This window comes from Myxocyprinus asiaticus, chromosome 13 (genome assembly GCF_019703515.2).
Source record: "Myxocyprinus asiaticus isolate MX2 ecotype Aquarium Trade chromosome 13, UBuf_Myxa_2, whole genome shotgun sequence".
Lineage (NCBI taxonomy): Eukaryota > Metazoa > Chordata > Actinopteri > Cypriniformes > Catostomidae > Myxocyprinus > Myxocyprinus asiaticus.
Genome location: NC_059356.1, coordinates 3763850 through 3778030, shown reverse-complemented (window position 1 = coordinate 3778030; position 14181 = coordinate 3763850). Strand labels below are relative to the sequence as shown.

The 14181-nt window shown below is 36.7% G+C and overlaps 1 protein-coding gene across 4 annotated transcripts in view; it reads left to right on the top strand.

The window, feature by feature from the left end:
* LOC127450363 (cytohesin-1-like) overlaps positions 1-14181 on the top strand; it is a 91820-nt gene that overhangs the window by 26036 nt on the left and 51603 nt on the right. The window contains exons 1-2 of one of the 4 annotated variants that reach the window (XM_051714434.1): positions 8424-8500; positions 8596-8649. The exons of 2 other annotated variants lie outside the window; for them this stretch is intronic. In XM_051714434.1, coding sequence (XP_051570394.1) covers positions 8622-8649 — 28 coding nt within the window. In that variant the 5' untranslated portion in view covers positions 8424-8500; positions 8596-8621. Of the gene's footprint in view, positions 1-8423; positions 8650-14181 lie in introns of those variants that run through there. One more of the 4 variants, XM_051714433.1, reaches the window with a different exon arrangement.

The window sequence follows — 14181 nt, the reverse complement described above, 5'->3', positions numbered from 1 at the left end:
TGGCTCAAGTCTACATATTTGATTTGTCTTGCATTGAATTAATTACTCAGATAATTCAATTAAATTAACTATTGTCTCAATCTGAATTCTCAAAAAAACAAAAAAAAAAACATATGCAGATTGATTTCAAATTGAAATCAGAAACAGTAGGTTGACTTTTCTTTAGGTAAAATCGGTCTGTTCTTACCGAAATGCAAAACACTGCCCCCAGCGGCCAAAGCGGTAAGTGCTGTTGGGTGTATGAGCATGCGTGAGCTCCATTTTCCAGGTGTAATGTCCACAGAGGGGCGCCAAAAGCAAGTTGTTTTCAGCTGTACAAAATCCAACCTCTAAATCGCACTCATCACTGATTATGCAAACGTGATAACTTCCTGGTTTCAACGCGGGATCCAAACCCGAATCTGCCATGCTGCTGATGCAAGAGGGGAAGGTAAACACATGGTGCTTGACAACATAATATGGCCGATCCTAGGGAACTGGAACTCTTGGAAACAATATGCCAACTTCCCGTGTGAATATGAGTTCCAAATCTGTATGTTTTTTTTTTTTCATGGAACGCAAAATGACATGTCCTTAGTCAAAAAGGTTTTCTATGGGGAGAAAATCTTGACATAAAACTATACACATTGTGTTTAAATTATGGCCACATCAGTTCGCTTACAGATAGTATTAATTGTTAATAAGGTGCAAACTGAATTTTAACTTAATCGATAGCCACTGTGTTATAGTGATGGGTCGTTCATGAACGATTCGTTCATTTTGAACAAATGTTTTTTTATGACTCGGAAGAATGAGTAGTCTCAGAGATTGATTCGTTCGTTTTATAGTGGCTGCTCATGCGCAAAATCCGTGTTCGTGTTTTGTTCATTTTCCACGTGAAAACCGTATAAGCTCTGTGTTGGAAACAGAAATTAGTTCATACTCCCAACCTTCCTTAAATGCAAGTAGTTAGTAATAGGGCTGCAACTAACGATTATTTTGATAATCAATTAATCTTAGATTATTTCTTTGATTAATCGATTAATCGGATTTTAAAAAGCTCAATTTTATTTCCTGTATTTTGTTAAAATGTGATTTATTAAAAAAAAAAAACAGAAATGATAAAGGCTGTAAGGATGTCGTTAGGATATACGTCATAAGTATATCATCATGAAATGGTGTTGTTGTTTTGGCAGTAAATTTTTTTTTATGAAAACGGATGTGAGAGAAATTGTGTTCTTCCTGGTCGTTGTTTCAGTGCATACAGTTGAAGTCAGAAGTTTACATACACTTAGGTTGAAGTCATTCAAACTCATTTTTTAACCACTCCACAGATTTCATATTAGCAAATTATAGTTTTGGCAAGTCATTTAGGACATCTACTTTGTACATGACACCAGTAATTTTTCCAACTATTGTTTACAGACAGATTGTTTCACTTTTCCAGTGGGTCAGAAGTTTACATACACTAAGTTGACTGTGCCTTTAAGTAGCTTGGAAAATTCCAGAAAATGATGTCAAGCCTTTAGACAATTAGCCAATTAGTTTCTGATAGGAGGTGTACTAAATTGCAGGTGTACCTGTGGATTTATTTTAAGGCCTACCTTCAAACTCAGTGCCTGACATCATGGAAAAATCAAAAGAAATCAGCCAAAACCTCAGAAAAATTAAAAATAAAATTGTGGACCTCGTACTATCCAAATGCCTGAATCGTATGCAAATATAAACACCATGGGTCCACACAGCCATCATACCGCTCAGGAAGGAGACACATTCTGTCTCCAAGAGATGAATGTAGTTTGGTGTGATAAGTGCAAATCAATCCCAGAACAACAGCAAAGGACCTTGTGAAGATGCTGGAGGAAACAGGTAGACAAGTATCTATATCCACAGTAAAACGAGTCCTATATTGACATAACCTGAAAGGCTGCTAGCAAGGAAGAAGCCACTGCTCCAAAACCACCATAAAAAAGCCAGACCACAGTTTGCAAGTGCACATCGGGTTCAAATTTTTACTTTTTGGAGAAATGTCCTCTGGTCTAATGAAACAAAAATTGAACTGTTTGGCCATAATGACCATCGTTATGTTTGGAGGAAAAAGGGTGAGGCTTGAAAGCCGAAGAACACCATCCCAACCGTGAAGCATGGGGGTGGCAGCATCATGTTGTGGGGGTGCTTTGCTGCAGACAAGACTGGTGCACTTCACAAAATAGATGGCATCATGAGGAAGGAAAATTATGTGGATATATTGAAGCAACAGCTCAAGACATCAGCCAGGAAGTTAAAGCTCAGTCGCAAATGAGTCTTCCAAATGTACAATGACCCCAAGCATACCTCTAGAGTTGTGGCAAAATGGCTTAAGGACAACAACGTCAAGGTACTGGAGTGGCCATCACAAAGCCCTGACCTCAATCCGATAGAAAATTTGTGGGGCAGAACTGAAAAAACATGTGCGTGCAAGGAGGCCTACAAACCTGACTCAGTTACACCAGTTCTGTCTGGAGGAATGGGCCAAAATTCCAGCAGCTTAGTGTTAGAAGCTCGTGGAAGGCTACCCAAAACATTTGACCCAAGTTAAACAATTTAAAGGCAATGCTACCAAATACTAACAAACTGTATGTAAACTTCTGACCCACTGGGAATGTGATGAAAGAAATAAAAGCTGAAATAAATCATTCTCTCTACTATTATTCTGACATTTCACATTCTTAAAATAAAGTAGTGATCCTAACTGACCTAAGACAGGGAATGTATCTTTTGTGTTCTACAGGATAAAACAACAGCATAGGGATTTGGAATGACATGAGGGTGAATAAATATTGCCATAATAAATAATACCTCAATCTACAGTGACAAAATAAGCCTTGCACTCTCTCTGACATGCATCTCTGAGTTTTTCTCTCTCTTTCATTCCTTCAAGACCCGTTTGAGGGCTAAACTGACTTGGGATTTGTTATTCTGTGCTCTGCACTAAGTTCCTTGAGCCAGCAGGTGTCGCTCAAAGCATTTTTCTTCAATTATATTTTGAATTGTGCCTTTGTAAGACCACGTGCTTTGTTTTGTTTTTTCAGTGTGAGTATACTTGTAAGTTTTTGGTAGATGTGCAGAACTGGTTGTCAGTAAATGTTGATTATATTCATTTCATTTATTTACAATGGAATTTGAATCCCCAAATTTCTGGCTTTTTCCATGTCAAGTATCATATGCACATATGTAAATGGGAAAAACAGACCTTCATTGAATTTATTTATTTATGATTTTGTGAAGATTTTTCAGAGTTAAAAGTGTATTAAGAAATGGAATACTTATGACCTTCCATGTTAAATATATACTGTATATCATTTAGTGCTGTCTTGTTTACTATCATCCCATATTACTGTAGGTTGTCTTGCACCTTGCCATTTCTTTTCGTTTGTTCTGTTAGTAGTGTTCATCTTAGTGGCTGTGTCTTCTGATGTTGGGTTGTGTCTTATCTTTTATTGTAAATTTGCAATAAATCATCTTTTAAAAAATAGATTTAATGTATAGAATAAAAAAAAATAAAAAAAATCTCATTGGTCCTTTACTATCGAGGCACACCTATTTACATTTCTTCCTCTGAACTGAACAGACAAAGCTTTCTCTTTTCGTGGTATAATAATATAATATATATATAATATCAGAAAAGGAGTGAATGGTGCCATGATCTTCTCGGGTTACACTACGCTACGCTACGCCTTTAAACGCTTTTTCTTTAACCGAGGCCTTTTCATAATGCATTCCTGACTCTTCATCACAGTAACCCTCTCCAGCAGGGCCTGTTTCATTCAAACTCAACGTTTATTCAGAAAAATGTATTGTTCAGTACTGAATTTGTTCAATGAGGGCGTTCATGACAGCCAGTCCTCGTTCCCACAGCCACGAGTGTTGCTGACACTGCCCTGAGAAACAATACAAGGAAAAACAACATTCCACAAATAGCTGTGCTTATAGCAGTGCTGCTACGAAAACAAACCAAAGAATACACGCACAAGCAGTTTAGAGTATTGCAAGGCCTTTTGCCATTTAAACGTGCAGGATATGAATTTTAGATCTCTATAATTCAATTTTCACAAGTTAAAAATGGTAATTCTTGAGATCAGTAATAAAATTACCACTAGTGAAAGTGCATTATTTGATATCAATAATTAGGTTTGCACTAGAAAAAAACATGAATTCTTCATATAAAATTGTGTCATTACTTTAAGAAGTGAACATTCTTGATTTCAAAAACTAGAAAAAGATTTACTCCTGTTTAAAAAGTGAATCGAAATTCCAAACAGTCGTGCTATGTACTTCTTACTAGTAAAAATGATCATTTCTGATTTTTAATGATCACATTGCTGCAGTGCAAATGTCCATTCCTGATATCAACAATTGATTTAACGCTAACTTTTGATATGTGTAATGTGATGTTCATTTCTGATAATGTAATTTCTGTAATGTGATTGTAACTACTAAGAAAGCCTTTTAAGATTCTGTACTTACTCTTCAATTTATTGATTTCTAAAATAATTTTCCAGATATCCGAAATACCAAAATCTAGCATGTTGCAATACATTTACCCAAAATTAGCATTTTTACTAGTTGTAATTCAAATGTTAATGTCAGGAATGGATATTTGTACTAGTAACAATGTAATAATTGATATCAAAAACTATAATTTTTTTATTAATAAGTAGTAAATGTGTGTTTGTAATTTAAACTAGTGATAAATGAATGATAGATGTGCGTAATTGTGTTTTGAACAGAAGTAAATGACATATCATTGTGAAATTCTACTAGTGGAAATGCAATCACAGAATTCAAATAATAATCTTTTTTTTACAACATCAACAGTGGATATTTCTGAGAGTATAAATGTCATTTTTTATATCAAAATTTGATGTTTTTGCTAGTGCAATTGCAGTGTTGGGTATAATGCATTACTAAGTAATTAATTACTGTAATTAAATTACATTTTCATTGAAAAAAGTAAAGTAAGGGATTACTCATACTTTTTCAGTAATGTAATTAGTTACTTCTGATGTAATTGTGTTAAATACTGTACAGACTCTAGAACAATTCTATATAAAACAATAGTGAATTTAAAATCTAATGTTAAAATATCTGTTTTCTAATTTAACGCTGCCCCCTTAAATTCTTTGGCCAGTTCATGATTCATTTATTTGATTTTATATGATTTATTTGAAAGAATTAAAAGAACAGTTTCATGTCTATCCTTGTATTGTTCATCTGGTCGAGGTTGATCAGGGTTTTAGAAAGTAATTAGTAATAAGTAATGCAGTTACTTTTCAGACAGAGTAATTACACTGTAGAAGATGTAATTAGTAGTTAGTAATTAATTACTTTTTTAGAGTAACTTACCCAACACTGTGCAATTGTAATTACAGATATAAAAAATTTGCATTTTCACAAGTAGCAATTCCACTCCTGATATAGAATAATAGATATCTATAATTAATATCCTGCACATTATTAAATAAGAAGAGAACTCGTGGAGATATAGCATGTTGACTTATTTTGTTTTTTATTCATGATGATTGCTAAGGCAAGCCTTAATACTTAAGATTAGGGATTCAGACAAACACCTCACCTGAAGTGAAAACACTTTGGTGCGTTTGTGGTGATGAGTTTTGCAGATATTTTCTTCATAAATGTTGTAAATTTAATCTATAATTTTAAGCAGAAATGGATGTTTACAGTACATACATTTTACTCAAAGACAACAAGAACAAAAGACTTTACAATAAATGATGTTACTTTGACGTTTGCATGATATTTACATAAACATCAGATTTCCAGCCCACACAAGCAAGCATCTACTTAACGTCGCATGAATTGCGTAATTCGTTATCGCGTCATAGTTCGAAAGATTCCTTGATTGTGAGACTGACCTGAGATCCAAACACAAGAATTTCTTGTCTCAGTGTAATGGATGTACAGTATGTGGGTCAGTTGGCATACTAGGAAGACCTTTATTTATGAAACGATGGCACTTCTCAACAGAGGACACATTGTTAGACTACTGTAGCTCACAGCACTGATGTTTGTTGAATTGGACAGGAATGCAACACTTATTTCTGAGTTTCTGTTCCTGGAAGAGTTGTCCTTCATCATTGTTACGTTTGCTTTATTTTGAAACAGATTATTTCTCGCTTCTCGGCAAAGAAAGACTACAGAGTTTATCTCGAATGGGCCATCCCAGCAATATTACTACAATAATCTACCATAACACAGGATAAAGAAAAGTAGCTTGAACAGATAACACAACAGGTGTGGTGTGTTGCTCCACAAAATTTCTGTTTTTGAGAATAATTTCAAATAATTAAACTGTGTGTCACTGTTGAACCTTGCCAGGAGTCTACAGCCTTCTTTAATTATTGTAAAGCATGGGAAACATACAGTTGTATGCGGTGTAATGTCTGTTATAGGCCTAAAACATGTACCCATGGAACAGATATTTCCAAAAAAGTTGTTGTATACTTGTTTTGACCGATAGTCCAGTGTTATCTCTTTATGTCCCTATGTAGTCAGTGATACACACAGACACACGTTCATGGCCACTCTCTGTCTGAGTTAGTCATTCACACTCCCTGCCCCCACACACACACTGCCAGTACAGGGTGTGGATGGTGAAACTCAATACTGTGGCTGCATATCAAAACCTAGCCAGCTGCCTACCTAGACAGCATTTTTGGGCAGCATGTGTGCAAGTGTAAAAATCCCATTAATTTTTACCATAGATTAATGTATTTTTACCGATAACTTATAAACACTTAAAGACAGACCTACTGTGAGCTCTGAGGTTGTAACTTGATGGTATATGCTTCTGTTGAAGCCATCAGTCATCACACATTATTTTTACTTAATTATTTCATGCTTAATAGCGGAATTCCCAGTAAACAACTACACAACCCATGATACTGAGAGGGAAAAGCCACCAATCAAGAACTGCAGCCAAGAAAGTCTGCCAAACATGCCCGGAAGTGACCGCCCACTTTCATGACGCTTTGACCCCGTTTACACCTGGTATTATGATGCGTCTCGGGTGATCCGATCGCATGTGGTCAGGTGAGACACATCACTGCTGGTCGCTAAAATGCCTCTCCTGTGACCACTTGCATTCAGATTTCGAGGGGAGGGTCTCTGATTTCATGATGGTATACATCAATCACAATGTCAGTGTGTTACTGCATGATAATAAAACGCAAAAAAGTAATAAAAGACAGAGAAAGCGCAAAAGAAACGGTGCGCTGTTTCTCCCAGATGCATCTGAAATTTTATCTAAGCACAAATGCAACATTTTGAGTAGAATTCTCTGTTATTTTATTAAAGGAGTTTCAGATGTTCATGCTTCTCATCGGTGTCTCTGAATGTTGATATCAGACAAACTGAAGAAGATCTTTGAAGTTCTTGTGCTTGTAAACGTTTGTATTTTATTTTTTTATTTTACGATCGGACAGTTATTTCTTTTCAAAGCTGCTCATAAGAGGCAAAGCTTAAGCTCTTGTTTTAGCGCAAGGGTTTGATTGACAGGTCAAGGGTGGTGCTTTGCTGCTGTCTGGGACGTGTTCAGGACGGATCAGCGTTTACACCTCAAATGCAGTGTGGTCACATGGGTTTTTGACCACATTCGTGTGTGGTTTTTGTGATCCGATCACAAAACATTTTAGACCCTGTTTAGACTTGTATTGTGATTGGATCACCCGAAACACATCTTAAAAAGGATTCACTTGGCCCCATTCACTTTCATTGTAAGTGCCTCACTGTAATCTCCATTTTTGCTTTTTTACAGAAAAGGAGGAATGAGTCTAAATTCATTTTTGTGGTAATCAACATTATGTCACAAATGCTGTTGATTGAGCTTAACTTGTATTGCACCCTGAATATTCCTTTAATACCAGGTGTAAATGGGGTCTATGTGAATGACACAAACCAGTGGTCTCCCTTCAACCTCTAACTACTTCTGTATTTGTATATATGTGAATATTTCTCAGTAAACGTAAACTATATTGCCTCTATACTCATAATCAACATCCTAAAATCAATAATTGTATATATTTCCATCGTTTTATATTCGATTGCATCATTCGAAATGCTATATGAGATTGTAGTTTGTGTCCTCGTGAAAGACGGTAAGTATACATTCTTGTACTTTTGTCTTTTCGTCCGATTTTCAAATACTTTTTTGCTTTAAAACAACGTTCGTGATGTTGCGCTTCACCTCGGAGCTGGTTGGTTTGGTTCATGACTTACAGCTCTTTTATGAAGGATTGTATGAAAAGTCTGAGGAGGAAATGAATAGGGAAAATACGGGCACTGTTGCTCTCTGTAGCCTACAGAGTGAGCGAGTTCCCCGTGGTTTGACACACCACCCGTTTCTGAGGAGCTGCGCGGAAAGCGAGTCATCGGGCTCGTGCACGGCGCTCGCGATTGGCTCGTTGCGGTTAAAGACACTCCCTTGATCACTGGCGAACAGCCTTCCGGTCTCGAGTATTATGTAAAATACCTGTTACTGCTCTCGAAAATTGACGTTAAAGTTGAGTTGTTGCTGTAAATCGAGGCGATTTGAACGCTTTGTTGATTTATTTACAGTATTAACAGACTGAAGAGCGCGCGCGATGGTGCTGAAATCTGAAGACGGCGTCGGTGAGTGACGATTTTCATCTGTTACTTTTCACACACTTTTTCCTCGTCAATAACACATTCAGTTCTTGTGTCCATAAAGTGTGCCATTTAAGATAAATGAAAGCAAAATTTATATTTGAGTCGCTGTTCCGTCTTGATAGAAGTTTATATATGATTGTGTTCGCGTCAGAATGTATAGTTTTTATGTATTTAACACTTGTGCGACCTTCGGGACATTTTTGTCTTTTTAATTTTTGTTTGTTCGATTATTTTGGCTGTGATACATTTTTGCCAAAGGTGTGTATTTTTTTTGTGGAATTTTGATATTTCAACCTCAGTTCCTATAATACATCTATAATACACTGTGTACACAAAATAGTTACACTCAGGACCTTAAGGACAAAAATGTCCCCATTGAAACCCATTAAAACTGCAATATTTGATCCCAGTGCCATTAAAGCATAAAATCATGAATTCTATGATATTATGCTTTCATTCTGGAGCCCTGGCTTCAAAAGTAAAGCATTTTATGTTTTCCACCAGATGGTGCCATTTTTCTCATGTTTAGCCTATGGAGCAAATACATGCTTTTTTCCCTATTTTCTGTTTGCTGTATTTTAGAGCACTGCAGGCCAATTGAATAAATTATGCAGCTAAAATTGTGTGGGTGTGTTTGTATGGATGTCAGAGTGTGTTTTCTGTGTGTGTATTGTGTGTGTGTGTGTGTGTGGCATTATATAAACAAACTGGCATTTAAAGGGTTCAAATCCTTTTGGTAAATTTGGTAGTTATGATCAGGACTGATGTTGGTTAAAAAAAATGTACTAATTGGAAAATAATATGAATATATAATATTATTATGGCAGTTTTTTGACGCTGACATTTTTGTCCTCCAAGGACCTCTGAGTAACTTTTTTTTTTTTTATTGATGCACAAGGGTTCAAATTATTGTATTGTTTTTATCTCGATTTAGTTTTATAAATGGACTCAAATACATAAAAATAAATATCATGAGTCATTTCTACAGTGCTCACGTGTTCACAAAATATGCCAAAACATTTAAAATCTCTTGTAATTCTCGTGATCAAACACAACAAACTTTAATAATAATAATAATAATAATAGTAAAAACATTCATTGAAGATAATCAGAAACTACAGGATCTTGTTTTATGTGTAAAGAGTGTGATAATGTAGTTAGAGTCTGTTGACATCAGCACTCCTTCATGTGAACTATCCATCAAATTTTCTTTGTTGCTTATGCAGTTATGAAAGAAAGTAGTTTATTGTTACATGGTTTTCTAACTCATAAATGTGCAGATGCCAAAAATCCTCTGAGTTTTAAAGCTTGTGCTCTCTTGGTGTAATAACTATGTGCTCACTTATTGAGCGTTAAAACTGTGTTGAGAAACTGTGTTTTCTAGGATAAAGCTTGTGTGAATTTGCGTGTTTTTGAAATAGTTTGCTCTATATTCAGGCTTATATACAATACTGTGCAAAAGTTTTAGGCACTTGTGAAAAATGTTGCATAGTGAGGATGTCTTCAAAAATAATTCGCCACAGTTCTTCTATCTATTTAGATTGTCTCAATTGCTTCTGTCTCTTTATGTAATCTCAGACAGACACAATGTTCATTGGGGGGCTTTGTGGGGGTCATGACATCTGTTGCAGGGCTCCCTGTTCTTATATTCTAATCTTTTCTATTTGCAGAAGTAATGTTTGGTAGTCTAACATTTATATTTCCTATTGACACACTAAAGCTGAAAATACAAATAACCATCTTAAGACAAATGCTTTTGTGAAACATCTTATGTGCATCTTAAAGACTTTTACACAGTACTGGATGTGGTGAATTGTCTAATTCATCTGTCACTTTTGTTTACATCCCATGTTTGTGTATTTTCTTGTAGCTCAAACCATTCTTTGACTAGAAGTTACTGGGGCTTTTCAGAAATATAATTTGTGAGGTGAAGGTCAGCGTTTTCTCAGACAAATATGCATTTTAAATTAACCTCTTATTAAAGGAATAGTCCGAGTTCAATACAAGTTCAGTCCAATCAACAGCATTTGTGGCATAATGTTGATTACCACAACAAAATAATTTCGACTGTCCCTCCTTTTCTTTAAAAAAAGCAGAAATGGAGGTTACAGTGAGGCACTTACAATGAAAGTGAATGTGGCTAATTTTTGGAGGGTTTAAAGGCAGAAATAGGAAGTTTATAATTTAATAAAAGCACTTACATTAATTCTTCTGTTAAAACTCATGTATTATTTGAGCTAACTCATGGGTTATTTTAGGTTTTAGCATTTATAGTGTTATGTTGTAATGGTAACAAAGTTGTAAAATTGGCTCTAACTTTACACATAAGAGGTTAGTAAGTGATTTTATCACACTGAAATCATGTTACATGCATATCATGTACATCTTGCAGTGTTTCCCCTAGGATTTTTTTTAGCAGCGGTGCTGTTGTGCACACATCCACAAGCCCCCAATGCCGGACCCATATTAACGCGTGTTGGTCAAAGAATAGATTAAAACAGGGGTGTCAAATTCAATTTCAACCTTACCTTTGAGGGCTTATTTGTGCCCTCAAAGGGCCCTTTGAAAATGTGGCACCAGCACCTGCTTTGGAAGAACCATGCAAATAATATTACATGTTATGTGCATTGAAATGCACATTTGACAGTACTGCATTGATTTTGAGGTTGGGATGCAGATTGAAATTATGATATTAACAACAGTAACATCTGTGGAAAAAATGAACACCTAATAAATTGGCATTACAAGTGTATAGATTTTACACAGATGGAAAACTGATAGCTTGGTCCATAATTATGAAAATGCACCATAGTTCTTCCATAGTTTTAACAATGATATTTGTAATAAGAGCATGGTAACCATTGGTAAAACCATGCATGGCTCCTCACTACCATGATTAGTAACTATGGTTTCTATATAAAGAACTATGGCATTTTTGTAATGAAAAACAGCAGTCTAAATACATTTCTGCCTAACTGCCATCTACAGTACAGTTAGTGTTACTGCAGTAAATCAGTGGTACATTTTTGTAAGCATTGTGATCTGTGAATTGAAAAGTCTTTTAATTGAGCTTAATTGATTTCTTTGTCAATGCCGTTTAGAATGTGGGGGCTGTTTGTTTTCAATTAGTTTCATCACCGAGACAGAAGAGTCAATTCTGTACCGCATTCAGATGGGATTCGCGATTCCCGCAGTACACCTCACTGCTTCACAAGTTCATTTAAAATAGTCTGTGCGGTTGAGACCAGTCCGCGAATTACCGCACCTGCTCTGCGCTCGTGCTGCCATGATTAAGCCATGTTGATAATTGACCTGTGTAGCGCTGTTTCATTCTGCTTTTGAAGTGAGCAAAATGCGCTCCAAAACATACAGATGACAGGGGAAGGCTCATTATTGTTCACGAGGAAAGCGCTAACTGAAACGTTGCGATTCCCCTTCCATCCTACGTTTCAGAAATGAGCTTGCGGATCACTTGAAATGAAGCGAGTTTGACACGTGTTGTTATGCTGTGATGTCACTGCGAGTAAGTGCGTGTATTTGTGTGTGTGTGTGTGGTCCCTTTCGCAGTGTAGAAAGTGCACAGCTGACTGGGGCTGGCAAGCATTATGTTGCGTCAAGAATATTAAATTAACTGTGAAATCCCAACAGCGGCGCTCATAATTTAGCAGTGGTGTATTATGTAGCATTATCCTCAACACATTCCTGAGGCATCTGGCAGAAAGCCAGTGGGAACGTGAACGGCAGTTTCTCTCTGAATATCAACCTATGATTTTTTTAAGCAGGATTTTTCCTGTATTGTAACATGCTGTTGTCATGTGTGTGTTTAACACTTGTGCCAACTGTGGTGCCTGATGGAGAGGAATGTGACCCAGCTGTCTGCGCCCTGTGAGGGGGTGGGAATGTTATGTAGGGGAGTGAATGTGTTTTCATGTATTAACGGAACAGGATGGAACTGTTGCAGAAATCTGCCTCTGTCCGCTCTTATATAGAACCACATATATGGATGTTTCTTTGTTTCGGGCACTTTTAGCATTGTGGATTTCTAGAAAGTAAAATGTCGTTAACACATTTTTCACACTCTCACTAGTTTATTTAATTTGTCTACTAATAATGTCCAACAGTATCTGAATGTACTTGCATGAATCACAGGAGAATGTCATTTTTGTCATGAAATTCCCAGCACAGTGTGATTTCCAGCACATCTTAAAAACAGAATCTGTGCTGGAAATGACACTGATGGAAATAAAATGAACAACTCCTTTGTCTTGCGAAGACTTTTTGCATAGTTCGGCAAAAGTACAGCTTGATTGGAAATGACGGCCAATAAAAATCTTCTGCTAACAAGTGATATTTCCCTTGATTGTTGACATCATTAAAAAGTGCACTAACTTTTAAAAAAAACTTAATTAGGAGCTAAATTGTTTAGTGTGGCTTAAATGATGCTGCAACTGTTTAAAAAAAATTCATAATCATTTTTACACAATAAATATTGAAATGGTTTATTTCACTCTTTGTACACCTGCGTCAGACGGACGCTTTTGGAGCGTCTCACTTTAATTGCATTGCATCATAAACAGCGTCTTAGGTCGCTGTGTCAAGTTAAACATAGTTTGAAACATGACTGATAATCCCTGTATTCAAAACTGCACTCCATCCAGCTGTTTAAATGCAAGGACGTGTCCTCATCTTGTGTTGTCAGTGTGGTTTGTTGCCAACACAGCGAGAAGCATCTGTCTGCATCCTGCAAGACTACAAGACACGCCCACTACAAGTTATGCCCCCTTCAAATAACCAGCGAAATGCTGAAGTCTTGCAGCAGTTGGATGTCACATTCATACACTGTGTTTGTTTATTTGGAGTCTCGTAGCAACCCTACACCTATCTCTACCCCTAAACCTAACCCTAACCACGAATCTATTGAATTCAGTCACACCGCCATATCACTAGGTGGCGACAGTGAGAAGAAACTTGATGAAAATTAAGAGAAGATGCTAAGCTAATAGGCTAACCAGTTAGCTTGTGAACAGAAGAAATGTTAATTTTCACCATTTATATATTTGGTTTAATAATATATATGTGACTGTAAAGAGGAGGCGAGAAGCAGCTTTCCTGATTCAGGTAAGGATTTATTTTTCTCTTTGCAATATTCATTAAGTTGAGCTTTAATCACACACCGCTTCACCAAAATAAAACTCTCATCATAACAAAAACTCTTGCTACTTGTTCGGATCTATGGTGCCCACGTTCTCTCTCTCTTTTCTACTTGCGGTGTGGCTCTATTTATCTGCTCTCCCCATGCTTACTGAAATTAGAGACAGGTGTTAGACATAATTTAGCTCAGGTGTAAGCGCCCTTACCGCTTTCTCTCTCTCCGGAGAAATGCTTGACCACGCCCCCTCTGCCACATATCCCCACCGCCCGACTCAGGCCGGGGCGGCATCCGGCCTGCCTACCACTCCCCCCCATTCCTGGAAAGGAAGTCGGCGACAGCCATCTGCGCCTCCGGTCTGTGGA